Here is a 21,853-nt window from a genome sequence, read left to right as displayed (position 1 = left end):
ACCATCAAGAATATATATTTTTTTGACGAGATCTCAATTACTGCTCCAAACAACCATTTATTTGTTTTTCATGCAATCATATTTTTAGGGACAATGCTCTCATGTAAGTTTGAAAGTTGTCTACCTATATCATATAAACACATTAACAAGGTTACATGTTGTTGTTCTCTCTGTGCTTGGCTTTTCTTTAGGTACTTCAATTTGATCCCACAGTCCAGAAACATGTAATTATATAATCAATTGTTGACTCTAGATTGTCTGGAGGTATGAATGTGAGTGTGTGTTTGCTCTGTGGTGGACAGGGAACCTGTCGAGCGGGAGCCCTGCCTTCGCTCGTGGTGAGCTGGGATCAGCTGCAGCCCCCTCGACCCTAAGTTGCACAAAATGGAAGAAAGGAGCTCTACATGATCTCAGCGAAATGATAAACCGGTTAAGAACAAGTTATACTTTTCTTTAATCCTCAATGAAGCCACAGTATTTCAGTTAGCGGCTTCAAATATTGGACACAAATGATTTCTTTCCACAGTTCGCAGATTTCAGTGGATGAACGCTCACTGCGGGTTCTTATTTTAGACCAGCGATGTGAACCAAACTGAAAGAAGACGACTAAGAATCAGATCAATATGCAAAATCTTTATGAATTAATTATTATCCTTTTTCCATCCCTCTACACCCTCCACCTTCATCATTTGCTCCCATTTGTTGGTGAATCATCTGCTCTGTATTTTGTATACATGGGGATTTTAAGATTTCTGCTGTTAGGCTGCTGCTGATCTCCTCCCTCTGTCTGTAAAACATCACATTCCCATCTCGACTCGTACAGAACATATCAGCAAACGTCCACAAGGCCGATCTCCTGACCTGGACTTATGTATCTACACTGACAGCCAAACGATCCACTTTGAAGTGATGGCAGGTAAAGTCTGACGTGGTGTTGGCCTCGTGCACACAGCTGTCAGCACAGTAAGACTTTCCCTCCATTTCATAAATTTGTGCCGGCGTGTCTGATCTTCTGTGATACCTACACTCAATGCATGCAGTCACATTAGAAAGGCATTGCATGCACGTACACTGAAGATTTGATCCATGTTGAGTGTTCTCTTTGCACTGACCTCTTTGTTCACCACACAAGTGAAAGCACCTTGAAGGCCACCGTCCGTGTGCGTGCGTGCGTGTCCCAGCATGCCGTTCAGTATATAATCTGGCAGGTAGCGAGCAGCATGAAGGACACACACTCTCTGGAGGTGGAGTGTTACTGTAGGTGTATTCTCCAACGGCAGAAATTCACATCAGGAACGGCCGTTTCTTTTTTCTGCAGTCTTTCCCGAAATACAAAATATAGAAGTTCTGCCGAAACCAAGGCCGCCAGTGTACGCCAAGGTCAGCTTTCTTTATTCTCTTTCTTCACACAGCAACTTCAGCAGAAGCAGGTAGGTTTTCTCCCTCTTACAAAAAGGAGTACTTAAACTAACAACTGGTATTACAAACAGGTCAGGAAGATGTGATTATCAGTAAGTCACAAGGGAACCCATATTTTATCATTTCCTTCTGGCTGCCTGGTGGAGGTGAGTAGTGATTAGCACTCTTGCATCACAGCAATAATATCCTCAGTTAAAGTTCAGGTTTGAGGGTCTTTCTGTGTGGATGTTCAGCTTTTGTCTGCACGGGTTATCTCAGTGAATGGCGAGTGAATTTCACTTAGGGATTTTCCACTGGTTCAGTAGTGGCTAAAGCACTTTACAATGTTAAACCCCATTCACTCACACACAAATGGAGACTGTTGCCATGAAAGGCTCTCAGTCCATCCACCGGGGGCCATTTAGGGGTCCGGTGACTTGCTCAAGGACACTTCGACATATGGACTTGAAGAATACATCCTCGCAATTGAAAGAGAGCCCGCTCTACCAACTGAGTTACAACCACCGTCAGTGTACTGCAGTATCCTCAAACAGTTCTGAAACATGCATTTGAGGTTAATTGGTGACCCTAGGCATGCATGTATGAGCGTGTGTGGTGGCCTGTCTCTCTGTGTTTGTCATGTGATGGACTGATGTACCCTGACTTCGCCCATAGTCAGCTACGATTCTGATAAAGTGGTTATGGTGGCTCTCAGCAACACTTCTCAGAAACACTGGGACATAATAGGTAACATAAACACCATTCTGTTAGCATTGCCTGAGGTTTGGACTGGACTGCGTTTGCTGAAGGACATTCAAACAACTTTCATATTGTATTTCGAGCATTAACTTTCGACTGAGCTCGTGAAGCAAACTACATGAAAATGATACCTGTGGCAATCATGCTTGCGGAGGAAGCCTAGTAACACTTCTTATTCACTCCAAACTCTAAGAATGTCAAAGAGAGTTGGATGCAATCAGTTCAAAGACCAATCATTCCGATTTAGGCAGCTGCTGTATGATTACAGAGCTCAGATATACTATTAAAAACTATGACTTTAACAGTGTCCAATCAACTGAGAGGAAGAAATGTTGGCTTGGGTCCATCAAATCCACATACGGACTAAGTCCTCTTTCACACAGCATGCCACATCGCAGAATTTCCCGGAATTGACAAACTAACTACAGAGGCCAGAACTATTTTGTGAGTTTTGTGGCTTTTTTTATGCCCGAAAAATGGAAGACAAGAGCAAAGACAAATTGTCTATATTACCGTTGGGAAGCAATACACAGAAAAAAACCATTACGGTAGGGTTCTACTTATAGATCATCGCAATCATGAGTTTCATTGTTTCCGTTTTGTTCTGTAATCAGTTACACCTTTGCCTCTTTCAAAGTCTATCATCAAAATGAGAACATACCAACTATTTCTACACAGTACACTAGGAATCAAAACGAGTGTGTGATAAGATAAAAATACATATTTTGAAGAATTATATAACTCCTGTAACTGCCAAGTATATTAGTGTAAAAATATTGGTATATTTTAATGTTGAATACTGGAGTTACAATCACTCTGACACACTCCCACTGAAGCACAGTGCTGCTGCTGTCCTGCTCTGATCCCAGTAAGATGGATCCAACCACTGTCAGGCAGATGAGATATTCACTGACATTTTTTTTTTTTCTTGACGCAAATGTCTTAGTTGGTGTATATCAGTGAAACCGGTGCTTTTCTCTGATATTATTAGATAGTTTACAATGAAAGTTATTTTCAAACTGCATAACGAGGGGAAATCGACAAGTCATACCAAAGAAAAACAGATAAATCCTAAACACACACACACACATGGCAATTTCATAATCACCAATTAATTTTGGGCCTGTGAGATGAATGTGAAGCCCCCAGAGAAAACCCACACATGTACAGAGAGAACATGAAACAGGAAGCAGGAGGATTGTCTTGCTGTGAGGTGAGAGTGCTAACTCCGACATCCCCGTGTGGGTTTATTAACACTTTTCAGTTCACTATGATTTGCAACCTCAAAGTTCGATGGCACTGAAGCCAACACGTTGCAGTTTTATCTATATGTAACAAGAATTCAGGGCTTAATCTGACATCTGAACATCTCAATCAAAAGTTCTGCTTAAAACCGGGATGAAAACAGACACAGTGACAGCCCCTGATCACAGCTTATAACAAAACCAACAGCTTGTGGACATCACAGTACTGGATTGAATACTGTTCAAATTTCCTCCCCTACAGAGTAGGTGAGTTGGTCCGTTCCTGCTGCGTTGAGCTGCATAAAGGAAGAAAAGGTCTCCTGCAGCTTGTAGGCAGCTCCTATTTGTTCAAAGGGGAGAAAAGTTTGCATCATCACCGTGTACCAAAACTGCCTCAACTGACCCACTCGTCTCATCATGAAGAGGCAGCGGCTCGATTCAGAGGTCCTCGTGGATCAGTGCGCTCGTCATTCTCCCACAGTGACGCCAGGCACCCTGTTGTCTTCTTTCGGTCACTACCCAAAACACACAACAACAGCTGGGGCTCCAAATGAAGGCCGACCTACAAACGGTGAGCGCGGACCGCTCTGTGGTGCATACAGTATTTCCTCTCACAGACACCACCACAGCCGCTGTTTTCACCGATATGACAGATACACGGCACTCCTCCTCCAATCAAACGTATTCACATGATATGATTTGGCGTTGTGGTGACACCAAAACAAATCAACTAATCCGAAAGCATTAATTACACACAGACACGTGTTCATAGACAATCACGGAAGAGTTTAGCCTGCAATCACTGATCAGCAAGAGGAGGTAGGAAAATGGCAATATGGACAGCACTTAACAAGTTTTGTCCTGGTATCATTTAACAGGTAATACACACTAACATTAAAAATGAAAAACATTTTCTCAGCTCCAAACTAGTCTGAACACAGTGCAACTTTGCTTTAATGTTCTAACCAAACAGCCACCTCTCACTGGCTGATTGTCTCTTCATCTAATAAATAAACAACGTTAACAAAATAAATGTGCGTCTTTCGATGTAATTCCATTAGAATTAACAACACTTATGTCTAATTAATAGGCAAGAAAATATAAACAGCCTTGAGCTTTTTAGTATTTCTGAGATGGGCACATGCATTTTGAAAATGGGTCTCTCTCTCTCTCTCTCTCTCTCTCGCTCCCTCCCTCCCTCCCTCCCTCCCTCCCTCCCTCCCTCCCTCCCCCCCGCCCTCTCTCTCTCTCCTCAAGCTTACTGAAATCAACGATACATAATTTACATCATTTATCGTTATTATTAGAAACTGTATTAAAGAATTTATACTGGATTAAACAATCACTTTGATAGTCCTTCTCATATCTTCCAGCTAAAGTTAATTATGAAATGAAAGACCTGCGACTGACTCTGTTTCACCTATAGCCAGTTAAGAGTTACAGGACTGAAATATTTAGGAGTCTTGATCAGCGGGTGAAAGTTGAACATGATATCAAACGGTTACAGGTAAATTGTGAATCAGTGTCTGGGCAGAGATTTTAAGCAACACTCCGAAATTATGTCTGTTACCGTTTTGTGATGCGTCACCATTTGTGAATCACAGCTGGCGATTACTTGAGGAATCCTTCGATGAAACCCATTTGAAAATAATGGTGGTTTAGTGGTGGGCATGTTCACAGAGAGAAGACCTCAGATTGATGGTGGGCTTCTATTACGCATCTATTTGTGCCTGCAAATGTTTCCTCCATGTCCACAGACACGCGTGTCAGGTTATCTGGCGACTCAAATGAGTGGTAAGTGTGACGGTTTTCTGTGTCTCTGGGATCAGCTCTGACTCCCTGCTACAACCTCAGTTGGATGAAACAACTTTAAAAGATGGACGGATGAATTCCCTGATTCGACATACACTAAAGTCGTCACAATTAAATATTTAAATGCTTAATGTAGGTTTGAAATGAACTCTGGAGAAAATGAGGAACCGGCTGCAAAACCAAAAGCTGTGTGCCACGTTTTCCTTTATCTGACTTCTCATTCATAACCATTTTTCAGCGTGAGGGCAACCACTTACAAACAAAAGACAGAATCCTGCGATGAGACGCTTGACTCCAACAGTGTCACTGATGAATGTAAATGGCTGCCCTTGTCGAGAGCTACTGGCTCAACCTCAACGGATCAGAAATACATTTCAGGTTATTCAGCTGAATTGTTTTTCTCACCCGACACGTCTCTGCCAATCCACAGGCCCTGCTCCTGAAATCCACGTCACACTGGAGAAACATGTCAATCACGCTAGTCCAACAATGTCCACCAGCTCTCGCTTTTCCACTCTACTCTCATCCACAGTGCTTCTTCTACCCATCTTCACTCAAGGTCAATATCCCCCGTCTCTGCCGGGGCAGATTTTAAAACGAGCTGCCAGAAAAACTCCGAAAGCCACCGAATGAACCGACTCCATCTACAGTCAAGTCTTCAGTCGCACAACCACAGCAGCAACAGCCTTGCACCCCTGCTGCCATTTCACTGTTGATTAAGGACTGAGCCGTGCCAACCTGGCTTCGGAGGCCTCATCCTGCAGCTCCGCAGCCACTTTCCACCAGCAGGCTCCTGGGTTGTCACCGTAACAAGCACCGGCCACCTTCTGAGTCACAGCTCCTTTATAGGCACTTCAATGGCTCCAAACTTAATCCCCCAATGAGAGTATGACTCCATTTTGGGAAACTCAACCTGAATGGCTGTTGTACAAATTAAACAGGTTCCTCAACATAGTGGATCCGTGTGCTGTTCACGTATTACATCATCAAATTACACTTCCTTCATGGATTCAATACGATGGAGTAAATGACTCTCGTCTGCGTAACCCCCTTCAGCTAAATTCCTACTTTCATTTCCACTATGCGTTGATTAAGACCACTTCACCGGTAAAATGAGAAAAAAAACAACAACTATGAATTGATTCTAAACTCTAAATAAGGCAGAGCTGTCACCTCTCACATAGGGAAAGTCAGACTCATACCACGCACCATTTAAATCACTCGAGAAAGGAAATTTCTAGTGACAAGAGTGCTGACTGTGAGGTTATGAGAATACAACTGTAACAAGTCAGTTTTGTTCTTTTAATCTCACATCACTTGTCCGACCATTTCAGATTGCACTGAGTTCTACAACGGTTGGCACCGTTCCAACCGATTTGAAAACCTTTCGTCTGCAGATGTGAGCACATTGCTCACACTTCTCCAGTGTCGCAGCATTCACTCTCCTCACCATCTCCAAACAGCATGAGGATGGCCAAATCCACAGCGCGCTTCCAGCCCGAGTCCTTCTGGATGGCGATGCCGTAGCCGGTGGAGGCGAACACTTTTCCACTGCCAATGGTGACCAGCTTACAGCCCTCGTCTCTACCGGCCATGTAGTTCAGCACAGCGGCGTCGTAGATAAAGGCATCCAATTTGCTGCGAAGCATGACAGATGGAAATTATCCTCGAAGAACATGTTTTTAATTGAGTTATGGAGCCACTCAGATGACGCTGTACAGTCACAGCGCCAAAGGAAAATCACTCTCTCATTCCCAGATTTACTATTCCCACGCAAGTATATTAAAATAAATTGCGACGCTAAAATACAAATGAACACTGTGATTGTTGTTTGTGTAATGCTGCAATTTAAGGGATGAAATCTGGATTTCTTTACTTTGCGATGCGAAAAGCAAAACAACTATGTTCTAATATTCAGAGGAACTTGAAGGTGATTATTGAAAAGTGTACTCGTCAGTTTTCTTTCTCTTTTTTTTAAAGCTGACCCGTGGTGCTGTCGACACACAATAGGACGGGCGTATCGATCATAATGCCCGCGGGTGTACACTGGCCGGCCAGAGGGTCCAGTCCAGTCCACAGCCTGACTTTACCAAATGTAAATAAACAAGACATTAACTGTGAGTTTTCAACTGAACAATGTACAACTGCTCTGGGGATGTACTGTTTTGCTGAGATTAGTATTAACTGTCGAAAACTCAACAGCCAAAATAAGATGATGTAGTATAAACAAGCAACTTTTGTGTGAGCAAAATTACAATAACATCAAATCTTTCAGATTCGCTGTGATAGTGACTTTGACTTTGATAGCATGATAGTGTGAAGCCTCCAGAAATGGTGCAGCCTGAGAAGCAATGGGTTTCTGTAGACCGAAGTCTGAAGAGATTCACTATCAACACATCAGATTAATTTTGTAACTCAGCACTAAAACATAAAAAATAAAAAAAGTGTCGTTGGAGTTACTCTGCTACTATTTTGAGTCCAAACGTCGGCGTATGTGGCCTTTAAAATGTAAGGAGATTGATACTTGCTGCACTGATTTGGCATTAATAATAATAAGAAGAAGAAGAAATTAAATATGGTTCCAAGTGAGTTCTCTTTCTTTGTTAATGTATTCAACAACAAAAGCCTTTTTAATAAAACCTGGAGGGAAATTCCTGGAGAGTAAAGGGAATATAAAATGAGTTTTCAGGCAAACTATGCATTTTTAGAAAAAGGGTAGTGAGCGTGCTATAAAAACACGTTATTTGTTTTTCTTTTGTTTTGTATCCCTTGAGTACATTTTGAGGTTTTATTGTATCACTTGACTTCAAATAAAATGTTGAAAGTAAACCAGGTATTGAGGTGTTTTGAATACAGTCATTACCTATTGTAATTTATTCTATTCTGCTCTGCCTGTCTTCTATTTTGAGAGGCTCAGTTGTCATGGGGATGATTTCGATGCTATCATGTGACCCGAGCCATTTAATTAAAACCTAAACCTCTCCATGACAACTGAGCCACCCAGCCTAAACGTGGCGCTGGAAACAAGAAACTCGGTTTCAAGAGAATATTTAGGATTTATCGTGTGCTTTGTCTAGCCCAATAAGAACTACACACACAATGAGGAAGTTGTATGTTATCATTCTCCGCTATTCCTGGTGGCGTGATGGATGAGCTGAAATGACAACGGACCATTAAAGGCAGCCTCTGGGCTCGTCAGGCTTCTGTGGTCATCTACGTCTCCACAAACATCAGAAGAACATCACTGATAGGAATTTCTATCTGGTGAGCAGAGGTTGATGAAAACGCTGACAGGGAGAGCGAGTGAGTGACGAGGAAAGTACGGTATTAGCGAGCTTCTAGAGCAACCACAGACTCCGCTGCTATTCTGGGTGCCGGTGGCAGGCAGATACGCGGCTCAACTCGCTGCCCACCCACATCACCCAGAATGCTCCCTCTTTATCTGTCTCTCTCTCCTTATTCCTTCATCATCTTTTCCCTGCATTGCATCAGTGCGAGTCCTCAAAGCTCTATAACACTGCCTCATTTCTCCCTGCTGGAATCTTTTTAACCCCCCCCCACCACCACCACCACCTTTTCTTATAGCCTCCTATCTGTCTCTCACTGTCCTCCTCCTCTTCCTCACCCAGTCTTCAAACTGTACAAGGCCTCGTCTACATTCTTCTGGTGGAAGCTGGTCATGTAGGCATGCATATCCCGGTAGTTGTTGCGGATGTTGCGCTCGGTGCTCCCGTTGGGAACGGTGCCAAACCGGAAGGGCGGTGAGAATTCGTTCGGCTTCTGAAACTGCGGTGGAGGGTTTCCAGAAAAAGCACAGAGCAGAGATAGGAAAAGACAAAGGACAGTTCGTTAGTATGGCAAAGCCACCGAGCCACATGAAATAGCCTTTTATGCACTGTTGAGCAGGAGCGTAGGATCTTTAAGGGACTCTAAATGAACTGTCATATTCAACAGAAAAACACACCAAATCCAGTTTCTATGGAACATCTAGACGCTCAAACATGTCAAAAATATTAGAGCTGCAACTAATGGTTTCTACTACTTTATCTATTTCATTTCCCAATCACTTGATTGAAAGCCAGTAATCACATCCGTCCTTCAGAGCTCAACTGAAAACCAGAAACAAAAATTGTGAACATCCAACATTTGAAATTTCAGTTTGATAATTCATTATGAAATGTTAATCATTCATCAAAATTACAGATAGTAAAATAAAAAAATGCTTCAAATGAAGCTGTAACACATCTTAAGACTGTAAATAAAAATAATATGATTTATTTTGATTTTATAGTTGTAGGATTGTTAAAGCGTACAGTGACTTCAGCTTTTAATATCTGGCAATTATGAACTACCGCTGTGTATTTTTGAGAGTTCGTGTTACAAATGAGTGACATGCTAATGAAAGTTGGCTGGGATAAGACGGCAGGAAGCTTTGGGGCCAAGCTGCATTTCTCTTCTTTCTGGTAGTTTTTGGTTCTGAGAAGTACCCACGCCAAATCCCCTTAGTGGTGACAGGATCAAACATTAAGGTTTATTGTATTTCATTTGAAACCTGCTATGGCCGTCACTGTTAAACATTTAATGGTTAAACCGTTGTTTTGACTGCATCTTTCACCTGAAACTACATGCAGATTGATGCTAATTCACATGAATAATGTAAAAACTAAAGGAGAATGTGCACTTATTGAATTGCGTCTCAACGTAGTGTCAAACTCGGCCTTTGAACATCTTCTGACAATAAACAGAGGATATTTAAAAGCCTACCAGCAGTACTGGAGTATTTCACGCTAATCTAGTAATATTGAAATCTGTGATTCTTCGTCCTCATGAGGTGACTTATTTGGATCAGAACAACTATAATCGTTTATACCTGCAGGTTCAGCCTTTAACTGGTCTCCTCCCTCTCACATTACCACGCTGCTCCTCCTCCCCATAAAGCCCCACGCTGCTTTGTATTCACACCTTTTTGTCTGACAGGCCCGACACCTGGTCGACGTACTCCTCCTGGATCATGAAGGCAGCCAGGTTGGCAGTGTAGGAGGCCAGGAAGATGACAGCGAAGAAGGCCCACACTGACACCATGATCTTACTGGTGGTGCCTTTGGGGTTCTGCACGGGGACGGAGTTGTTGAACACCAGACCCCAAAGCAGCCAGACGGCCTTGCCGATGGTGAAGGAGGGACCGCCGGGCTCTGGGAGGCAGAATGACAGGAGGAGAGGGGGAGATGAAGGGAAAGAAAGATGACAGAAAGGCAAAGCGATCGGTTTCACAGATCTCAGCGATGGCTTTGCTTTATCTGTGTTTACTTGTGACCACGACTGTGAGGGGCATTTGATGGATGGCAGCGAGGAAGGAGAGATTTATTCCCATCCTTTTAGTTTGTCAGTGATGTCAGGATGTGTTGTGTGGTCCACCATCCGCTCCTCCAGCCACTGACAGCCCGCTGTTACACACTCATTCTGTTCCACCTACTTGTATGGCAGTATGACAAGGTGGCGGGAAGCAAATACTACCTACTTTCAGAGACGAGGAAAAACGGGCGGGGGACAGCAGGCTACAATTATGCTACAGCTGGAGCTTCAGCATAGGACAGGAGCCTTACATAACCCAGCGATTAAACCACGCAACTCGCACACTGTGGCTGTGCTGCAACACATTGAGAAAGCAGCCGCTGTTAGAAAACATAACTCACAATATCATCCTCTATGGTCCTTGATAAAAAGGCTGCAAGCAGCAATATAACAATTCTCTGGTTTTATCTTGAGTGGCTGCCATTGTGGCTGCCTAATGCAATCCTCAGACTCGAACAGAGCTGGGTATATAAAAGCTGGAGAAAAAAATATATAGATTGAATTTGAACCATTGATCTTGATGGGAGAATTTATTTGAATGACCTGCTGGAACTGACTCAAGACGCCCATGTTGCCCTTTACTGTCAGGAATGGTTAAACCTGACACACTATTTCAATGTACGGTAATGGACTTAATAAAGTGCATTCATTCTACAACCCCAAGGTGTGATACTGGCGTAATATTTGAGAATGGGACATGAAAAAAAGCTCAAGTGTGAGAAAAAGAGAGCCTTTGTTCTTTGTTCTTGTCAATGATCCTTTTCATTAGTGGAAGAGATTAAGTGACTGTAGATATAGATAAGTAGTCAAAGGCGTCAAGTAGAAAGTCTCAGCACTCCAGTTGCCCTCGTTCGGAAGGATTTGTCCGATTAAATCATCACCTGGGAAGCTCCGTTTCAATGGTGCATTCGAGGTAACGCAATGTTCCAACTCGGAAGCTGCTCGTTTTAGCAACAGCAGATTGCCAGAAAATTTACCTCCTTGTCACCCTTTTTCAGCACAGATTGATTGTGTCCAATAGTGTGTGTGTGTGTGTGTGTGTGTGTGTGTGTGTGTGTGTGTGTGTGTGTGTGTGTGTGTGTGTGTGTGTGTGTGTGTGTGTGTGTGTGTGTGTGTGTGTGTGTGTGTGTGTGTGTGTCTGTGTGAGAGATAGACTTTGTTCACGTATGCGTGTGTCTACACGTGTCCTCTCACCTCGTCCATCTGCCAAACAGCGGTTGTAACCCACCGGGCTGAAGTACTCAAACACAAACACAGCCACGGCCGACACAATCAGCAGCATCACAAACATCATCACCCAGACGTCGGCACTGAAGGGCTCTGGAACCAAAGGGGGGGGGGGGGGTGGGGGGGGGTACAGAGGAAGCGAGACGGGAAAGCAGGTTGGGGGCAGACAGAGAGAGGAAGTTCATTAAATCAAGTCAAACAAAATGATCAAATCACCCCCTGGTATCAACAAGATTATTAGTATTCATACTCTGTGCTGTGTGCGCTTCACATTTATGGATTTTATCTGAGTTTCTGTGAGAACTAACAAGCTCTTCTCAAAAAAGGTGAAGGGGGGGAGGTAGGCATGAAAGGACAGACACAGTTACAGAAATGGGCCCATTTTACACTTCTTTTGTACTTTATTTTACAATTTTCACCTTCAGCAAAAGTCTGTGTCCCCCCCTTTTTTTTTTTACAGTTTGTTCAATGCAGGTCACAGAGATGTATTCTCTATTAAAGGTGCAAACATGGAAATGGGGAGCATCATTGTTAAAGCGATCAGCCGCGAGCAGAAGCTTTTCACAACACAGTCTGTGTGAAAGGAAGAGCAGGCAAAGCAGGGCGAAAACCCAGCACACGCACTAAAATCACACACAGGTTAGTAGAGTTGAGTGTAAAAGCAACGCTGGAGTAACTATTTGCCTTTGCCGGTAAATTAGTTTTGTCAAGGCTTCAGACTGTATACTGGTGCATGCCTGAGTGGGAAAGTTGTATGGAAAAGACACCTGAACCATGACGAAACTGCAACAATGAAGAAATAGCATTTCTTAATATTGCACTCACTAATATTATAACACATAAAGTGATGAAAAAGACAACTTCTGTCACCTAATTAATTTTCCACCTGAAGAATATGTGTACATGAATAAAAATATTGGCCTTACAAGTTGTCGCCCATGTCAGTGACAACACATCGATGACAACATGACATCACGTCTCGTGGTTTTTTTAAGCACGTTATGTTGCAGCAGATTGTTTCTTGTTGTCATTTGATTCCTCACAACTCAGAACTCAGTGGTGGAACTTTCCCATCTGGTACAATATCCAGTTCCCAGCTGCGTTATTCAGTTCACTTTTCCCGAGCACTCGCTCCATCATGAAGTCAAACTAATTTTTACACCTCATACTATAATTACTCAAACAACTCAAAAGCGAGAAACTCTTAAATCAGTCCAGATCTTTATAACTGGAGCGTGGAGTTTGCATCATTTTGTTTCTGTTTCTGTACAGTTTTTTCTCTGGTAATTCGAGTTTCCACTTAAATTCTAAATGACCTTTATGTTTTAATGTGTGTGTGCGAGCATGTGCACCCTGTAATGAACTGGCAATTTATACATGTGTACTGCTGATTGGTTGGGATACCTCTGAGTCTTGTAACCATCATCTATACAAATGATGGATGGATGGATGCATGGATGGATATGAATAAATGAATATAATGTGTATGCATGCAAGGATGGATGGATGAGAGTTTCATCATTAGTAGTGGAGGCCATCGTTTTCACAAAATTCATATTCTGGAACGGTTCAAAGAAAACGATGGCAGCATCTGATTAAACATCACTCTTGGGTGATACATGTTTGAGCCTCCCTGTAACGGTCACTCCGTTAACAGTGTTTCAGCAGTATTAAGTTACGGCGCCTGCACACCCATCATTACTTATTGCCTCTGCTTCATATTACAAGTGCTTGACTGCTGACTCACTGGGTGGCCTTTACTTTTATAGCTGTGACAGCGACCACAATGCATCTGTCACCGCCGAACCAATCTGCACGGCGGGTTGTGAAAAATGAGGCTGCAGAACAAGGCAATTGTAATTTTTGTCACTTTTTGATAGTGAGACAAGTTGAATTTTTGCAATGACAACAAAGGAGGAATCAGCAGCCACAGCAAACTGCACATAAACAACTTTACTGTGCTCTTTGTTGTGTGGCAATGCGGCTGCCTCCGTGTGCATTGTGTACACTAGGTTCTGTTGGCAAGTAGAGGGTGGGAAAAGCCACAAACCTCAAAACCTTTATCAGAAACAAAAGATTCCACACGTAGTCAGATAAAAGACAGATATTCACGGCTGCTGATATAATGGAATGACTGAAAATAAATATTAATTGTCGTTATTTCATGTTTAGTATTTCCAAGGAAATCTAATTGTATTGTGTAACCCTGCATTGAATAATGACTATTGTTTTGGGTTTTGCAGGCAATCATTGAAAGGGATTCTTAAAATACAGCTTAAATGTGAGAAGATTTCATAACATTGGCGGCTAAAATCTGCATCATATCCGACTGAGTCTCGCGCCCGGCGTCCTAAACAATTGTTTAAAAGCCAAAGAAGAAGTAATGTATGATTTGTTTATTTGTAAATAGGGTGGCATTTTGCACTTGTATTAGTGCACTTAAGTAGATTTTCATGAACGTGTATTTTGACCATAGTATGTATATTTGAACTCTTAAAATCGCGTCATTACTTCTTCCAACCTCTGTAGGTGACGATTTGGCGTGAAAGGATCAGAACCAGCTGATGATAACAATTATCCAATTGGAAGGTTCAGATATTGATGAATTTAAGAGCGGTCCAGTTACACTGATGTCCAGACTCCATGTTTCTACTGAAAAATAGAAATGGTTTTTAATACATAGTGATTTCTATGAATTCAAAGTTGTAGTGTTATGAAGTTCAGCCAGGTTATTACTTGTCTTTTAATGACAAAATAATCCAGTTTCAGGCTCAAATTAAATGATGATCTATGTCATTGCTGAGGACTGAGTAGATTTATCCACGTTGACATAGTATTGTTAGAATGTGTGTATGCATATGTGCAACCACTAAAATACATTTTGATTTTTGCACTTGATTACTTTTACAACTGAAGAATTTGGATGACAACGTTTACTTTACTTTACCTAAATAACAAATGTGATTACCTTTGCCAAATTTGGTATATGTATCTGTGAGAATGTGGAGTTATTACTGTTGTCTGGACCTAAATCTGTTTTCCACACTCACATTTGTCTTCAAAAAGCAAAACATAAGCAAGTCCGCATAAACAAAAATAAAACAATATTAATTGAGGACAAACTATGGTTTGGGCAAAGCATTAATGTTATTTTTATTTGAGATTACAGTAAGTAAGTAAGTAAGTAAGTAAGTAAGTAAGTAAGCAAGTAAGCAAGTAACCTTGTCTCTTGAATGTAATGGATAAAAAAAAAAACATGTGTGTCTATACCAGGGGTATCAAGCACATTTTAGTCAAGGGGCCACATACAACCCAATTTCATCTTGAATGGGCTACATTGGTAAAATAGGGATATAATGACCTTTAAATTTCAACTTTTTCTTTGTTGTGGTGCAGAGTATACGCCATGAAAATGTCTACATTTTCACAAAACCAAACAATTACTATCAAAAATGACTACAATCTCAACATAAAGCTGATTTTATTGATTCATCCTGGTGCAAAATACAGTGAAATTTTCCAAAAACCCTCTCCTGGAGCTGCTGCGTTATGCCTGTTTTTACAAACGCGCCCAGACTGCATGGCTTTAAGGCGAATACACATTTCTGCAATGAAGTAACAGTTTGTCATGGCAGCATCATCAATACCTCATCTCAGCTATCAGTGTTGTGTCCACTACTCTTTCGAAATTTGTTTAAAATAAACAATGTTTTCTTTGAATTTTTTTCTATTTGCTTAGTGGTTTGGCCGACCTAATAGGCCCCCCCAAAAAACATCTGATCTTTAATGATTTATCTGCAACCATTTCTGTTTCTCTGCCACCAAACATGTTTATCTCTGTGCTGTGAGAGGAGATAAACAACATCACTTGTTGTCGGTACTCTACTTGTGTCTCTGTCTGTGATTGTGCATTTATTATGTGATATGAGCGTGTGTGTGCATCCGAGTGTCCTTGATAGTGTCGAACATCTGCCAGAAGCAGCATGTGTCTCGCTTCTCACCTAGAAAGGCGGAAGGGGAGACAGTGCCATTGCTACGAGAGACCATGACACTGATCCCCGTCTCAATGAAGGGCACGGAGAAGTCGATGACCTCCGACCTCTCCTCGTTGATGGTGAGTGAACCCACTGCCATGTGGGCATTCTTCAACACCACCTGTAGGTCAGCCACAGACAGACAGGAGGAGACAGGTGGTAAACAAGGAGGCTTAGTGCTGCATGCACTCCCGCGTTGAAAGAGACGTGATGCTGAAAGCAAATTAGCGGTGTGGATTTTGGACTAGCCGCTTCGTCCAGGAGCTGCACAAGAGGATACCTCTACAGGGATCATTTTCACAATGAGCCAGGATTTGACACTCCTCCAGCAAGAGTGCTCAGGTATATTTAGCCCCAAGTTTTTAACGCCCCAGGCGATGAATTAAAAAAGGATCACAAATGAGTGTGTTAATGAGGGATACTAGGCAGGGCAGAAATCCCAGGCCAGTTTTTTCATTTTGTTCAGAGAGGTCGTCTCTCTTTTGTCGTCTGATTTTCTTTGCCTGTTGTCCTGTTTTTCTTTGTCAAATCAAATCGTTAGCTTAGGCATTTAAGGGTGCAGATTGATGAATCCACACATGTGTGAACAGCATATATGCACAGCGTTGCCTTTGTAATTTATTATGTTACACCACATTGTTCAGTGAGTAAACTTAAAGCACAGGAATTTTACAGCACACTGCACATGATCACTAATCATTATTACCACTAAACGTCACTATTAATTAAGTTGGCCATTGCATTGATTCATGAGGGCTGCATTGTGCTGGATGTCTAATGTGTAATGTATGCTGGGAAGAAGTGGGTCTTTCCCTGAGGCCTCTCTCTCTCTCTCTCTCTCTCTCCCTCCATTTCCCTCTCTCCCTCTCTCTCCCTCCATCTCTGATGAGGAGCCTCATTGTGTCCTCCTGAGGTTTTGCTGAGTTGATCACAGCTTCCCCTCAGGCCAGGTTGTGGGGAACAAGTGGTAGATGGCATGACAGAGACGTTGAGGAGCGAACCAAAAGAGAGAGATTCAGACAGTACAATCAGGCCCATCATGAAAATAAATTCAGAGAGCCGCAGGTCTTGCTGGCTGGAGTAGCATTCGCATGGAATCCTACCAATTAGCTATTTTACCACTTTGTTGATTTTGAAATCGAAATGTAAAGAGGTTTAGATTATCAACATCAAGGAGAGAAGAAAAGAAAAGAAGCACCAGAGGGCAAAGTGCAAATAAATCTCAAAGCATTCATAGTGTTCTTAAGAATATATAATGACTAATGATGAAAGACGAATAAATACATTTGAATGGCTATATGTATACTTATATCTGGTGCATTCATTAACTCTTGGATGACTTATTGATTTTATTTTGATTTTATGGCTGTAAATTTCTTTAATAAGTGAAAGCTTTCAACTTAATCTTTCAATATCTGGCAGTTCTCCCGGTGTGTTTTCAATAGCACTGAAAAACTAATGCATGAAAGGGATGAAAGGAGTTAGTACAACATTAATTTAAATTAACCATAAATTAAACAATATCGTACTCGAAAATCAAAGAAAAGTTTATTTTTATATACATTGCATTCACAGCAAGATTCCTTTATTGACTTCATGATCAATCACAGCTTTTGTATTATGGAGCTGTCGAACAGATTTTTTTTTTCTTTCCCTTTTTTTTTTAAAAAATTATTCACTTGCTATTTTCTTTAGAGCCACACAACTGCTCAAATCAATATAAAAGAGCTACAATGGCTTCCATCAGCTATACATGAAATCACCACTTGACTTCACTATGCCAGTTCACTCATGTTACATGTTACTGATTCCAGTTCAATCATTTTTGAATTGTTAGTTGGGTTTTTTTTGTGTTTGAGTGCATCATTAGCCACAGGTAATTGTTGAGGACCTGCCAGCGAGTCATGATGAGCAAAATGGACAGACCTGCTCTCAGTGAGGGCAGACAGATGCAAGTAAACACTATTTCATTCTGAGTTCAATAACAGTTGTAGAGTGAACACTCCTGCTGTGGTGTTAATGTCTGTTATCAGCTGCTGTACAAGTAGGTCTGTGTGAAGTCAACCCAACAGTCATCGAAGGTGTTTGAAAAGTGCTTACAGATGATGCAAAAATTCCTTTCTAAAGATGAGATGGCTTCAGAGCAACATTCTAATACTAAATATTAGACTAAGAAAAAAAAAAAAAAGATCATTGCAGATGAACACAATACAAAATATCATATATATATATATATATATATATATATATATATATATATATATATATATATATATATATATATATATATATATATATATATATATATAAAATTATTGTTTTTTTAATAACAATGTTCTGACCTCTCCCACCATGCCGTTCCACGTTCCATTAACCTTCTTGCCATGCTTGCCGTTGGTGACCAGGTAGAGGTCGTACGAAAACTTGACATTCTTGGCGATTTTCTTCAGGATGTCGATGCAGAAACCTTTGCAGCAACGTTTGATGTAAATCCCTGAATCACCCGTTACATTGCTGGTGGGAAAGATAGAGGGGGCGAGAGGAGAGGTGAGAGGACAGGAGTAAAAGGCTTCGGTCAGCTGTGATCAAAGCGTCGATGGGTTTTTGGTGCATCAAATCAGCAGACCTGAGAGAGAGAACAACATGAGAAAGATACGAGGAAATGTTCCGTTCAGACACCTGAGGTTGTATGTTCATAAGTATGACTGTGAGAGGCGTACTTTCATACAGGTAACCCTATCTGTGGAGTTCAAACGTCCTGATCTGTGCTTCAACTTCAATGTGTTGATTGTTTGGTGTTTGTCCATCTTGTTCGTTTCTCCATTTACTCTCCAATAACCTAAACTGACTGAGACAAATGGTCACCACCTTGAAGTCTGACTCGGCTGAAAGTTTCTTCCTGTTTAACTCTTCATACTAACTTAAAACAAATGCATATTATTGAAAATCATTAATGTAAGTTAATCTATTGGATGATATCTATATGCAATCAGATCCGTAGAGAGGTAGAAAACAGAATAAAATTGCAAAATATTTCTTCATTTAAAGCTTAAGAACACCTCCGAATGGGAAAGATTTCTCAGTGGATGCCACCAGCTTTTACACTGTGTCACACCGTAGAACAATTTCTTTAATCTCTTAATTATAAACTGGAAAAGTGTACTCGAAAAACTTACTATCTAATGCATATGTTTTGCATGCATCAGCTTGAATTCTATGATTGTCATCATTGATAATCTGGAAGAAATTGCTTATGTGGGATAGTATTTTTTTTTAACTTTCATAGTTTTATGTTGGATAGTAACATCTTTCAATGCCTGTGTAGTAATCAGTGATAAATATATACAATTTGAATAGAATCTGATTGACATTTTCAATATACATAAACTTTTGTTTTCAGCGCCTTAGGGATTTGCGTTGTGGATTATACAAAAGCAGGTCTAGAATTGGGATTGAGGAAAATATAAAAGTGCACTTTCACACCAGGACGGTAAGTAAACAAAATGCTATGCGGACCAATTTACAATAAAAAATATTCCTCAATACAACATTAAAATGCACAATTTGCAGGCACTAATTTCAACAGGGAAAAAAAAAAAGAAAAAGACATTTAAATGTAAAATAATGAGCCGTGCCATAATTTTGGAGATTTGTGTTAGTCATACAAATTTCAGCACATCATTATTTTTTACGCAGGACCTCTAAATATTAACACCCGTACAGCGCAAGGCTCACGAAAATTCACATCTCCTTTCTCAGAGCACCCTATTATTGCAGCACAAGTAAACAGGTTTATATATTGCCACCCAAATTATACAGCGGAGAAAGACTAAGAATAACACACACTGAATGAAACATTTAACTAAACTGTGCGTCATCAGTCATCGGACTGTTTTGGCTCACAGCAGATACAGGTGCGTAACAGCTGTGAGTAACAACACAATGGCAGCTCTGGCCCACTGAGCGCATGTTACCAGTGCCAGACCAAGGACGAATGTGTTTGGTTGAGTGTTTTGTACTCGCACAAGGGTGTGTCAACCTCTATTTATCACAACTGTGGGCTTATGAATTCAGCTTCTGCTAGTGTGCAACTAAATGAAATGCACAATATAACACGAAGTGAAGAGAGCACAGCGCTTTATCCGGCATCAAGGATCTGCCCACATATTTCTGTTTTTGTGCACACAACGATGACACTACACAGCTCTGTACATCCTGCTCATGGACTATTTTTGGCTAAAAAAGAAACCCTGCGCATTGTCGATCACATGTATGCTGCTGAAGCCTGAAATGCTGCATGTGAGGAACCTGGAGAGGAAAGAAAGAGGCGCAAAGGGAGTGCGCAGAGGGGGGAGTCCGGGAAGAAAGGGAAAGGGTGAAAGATCTGTCAATAAAACAACACCTAGACCGAAGATGCAGGAAACCCTCAAGAGATTCAGGTCAGCCATCGGTAGAAAAGAAGGCCAATGGAGAAAATTAATTATCACACTCCAAGGAGAAGAGGATAGCAGGAGGGTCAAGGTGAATAGACGGGGAGGGGAGGGAGGCAGGGACACAAAGTTAGATGATCTAGTTAGCAGAAGTGAAATAAGTCAAGGTAATGGCAGGAAAAAGAGAAAAAGCACAACAAGCAGAAGAGAAATAAAGTCAAGCCATAAATTCAAGAAGGATATAAAATTATTTTAGCGGCCCTTTGGGTGCATCTATTTTTAATGACGGATTCATGTATCTCCTTCATTTACACTCACAGCTCGTGTAAATATGTAGCTGAGTCTTAAGTTTATTTAGTTATTTATTCATTTTTTAATAATCACTTGTGACTTCCTCTTCAGCTGCGAGAATCAATGAGGCTGCGAAATGAACTTAAATCTCGGATCTCACTTGAGTTTGAGCTGCTTGCGGCACGGCACAGTGTTCCTCATGCAGGTCCCGCTGAGCGGGTCCACGTCCTCCACAATGACAAATGGCGCCTCCTCCAGAGTCACGATGGACAGGTGGTCCTCCTGCTCCTCCGCTGCCGAGTACAGCTCGAAGCGAGGCCACACGTGGTACCTCATCGTCAAAGAGCCTCTCTCCCACTTGCCAACCTGCGTGGGAGAGAAGAAGGAGGGCCGGGTGGTATACAGGCTACTGTATCAGGTACTTCAAAATTGCAGGGAGATACTTCAGATGAAAAAGAAAAAAAAAAAAAAAAAAAGAAAAGTGACAGACGCATCAAGTATGTGAAAGATACAAACCAGGGAAGAAAAAAACATTACAGGAAGAGGGAGGAAAGGAACAAGATGTAAACATAGAAAAAGAAAACATACTCACCCTGTCCCACTGTCTGTCCTTGTCGAGGAGAATGATGACCAGCTTGGGGAAACTCTGGTGGCCTTTTTCACTGAATGACAGGTTTCGACCCTCAAATGTCACATTCATGATGTACCTGAAAAGAATAAATACACAAGATTCAGCAAAAACAAATATCAACAACTGCTTATTAATCTGAAAGTTAAATGCATTTTGACCTTTGCACATGGTTCATCACTTAAATCTAAAGTATCTTCCATGCCGTTTGATACTGTAAGCAGGGAGTGTACAGTACATAGGAGCGGCTGTAAAGAAAGCAGTGAAGCTGTGGAAGGTAGAACCAAAAATCCGTGACACATCTAAAAAAGAAAACCTCTGACGATACGGACATTTACTCCCATTTGATTTGTTACTGCAGCTTAAACGGGTGAAGTACAACACAGTACTGCGATCACAGTAGAAGCTGCGTGTAACCTTTTTACAGATGTCAGAGATCTAACTACTTTGCTAACTAACACAGTGGGAGGCTACTCAAAGCCATAACCTATTTCTCTAAATATTTTCAAATGTCGAACATCCCGAAGCAAAACATTTCAGGCCCAAGGGGTGCACAAATTAGACCCGTCAAATATTCAGTCCAAATGTTTGTGAGACAAACACTCGAAATGTTCTTTGGGGAAAATGTGCAGACGCACATGTGTACGAGTGTACGTACGAGTGTGTACACTCGTTGGC

At 41.4% G+C, this 21,853-nt stretch overlaps 1 protein-coding gene across 1 annotated transcript in view; it reads right to left on the bottom strand.

The window, feature by feature from the left end:
• The window catches only part of grin2bb (glutamate receptor, ionotropic, N-methyl D-aspartate 2B-b), a gene marked incomplete at its 3' end in the record, with an annotated part of 108,689 nt that overhangs the window by 7,742 nt on the left and 79,094 nt on the right, over nt 1-21,853 (bottom strand). Inside the window, exons 6-13 of the mRNA XM_080464446.1 lie at nt 21,140-21,254; nt 20,708-20,913; nt 18,169-18,340; nt 15,794-15,947; nt 11,760-11,885; nt 10,176-10,405; nt 8,839-8,999; nt 6,664-6,851 (exon numbers count right to left, since the gene is read on the bottom strand). Of these exons, the coding sequence (XP_080320572.1) occupies nt 6,664-6,851; nt 8,839-8,999; nt 10,176-10,405; nt 11,760-11,885; nt 15,794-15,947; nt 18,169-18,340; nt 20,708-20,913; nt 21,140-21,254 (1,352 nt within the window). The remainder of the gene's footprint in view (nt 1-6,663; nt 6,852-8,838; nt 9,000-10,175; nt 10,406-11,759; nt 11,886-15,793; nt 15,948-18,168; nt 18,341-20,707; nt 20,914-21,139; nt 21,255-21,853) is intronic.

The sequence above is a fragment of the Lipophrys pholis genome (assembly GCF_963383615.2).
Source record: "Lipophrys pholis genome assembly, chromosome: 5".
In the NCBI taxonomy this organism is placed as follows: domain Eukaryota; kingdom Metazoa; phylum Chordata; class Actinopteri; order Blenniiformes; family Blenniidae; genus Lipophrys; species Lipophrys pholis.
Note: the sequence above shows the minus strand (reverse complement) of the source record. Positions and strands in the feature narration are given on the sequence as shown.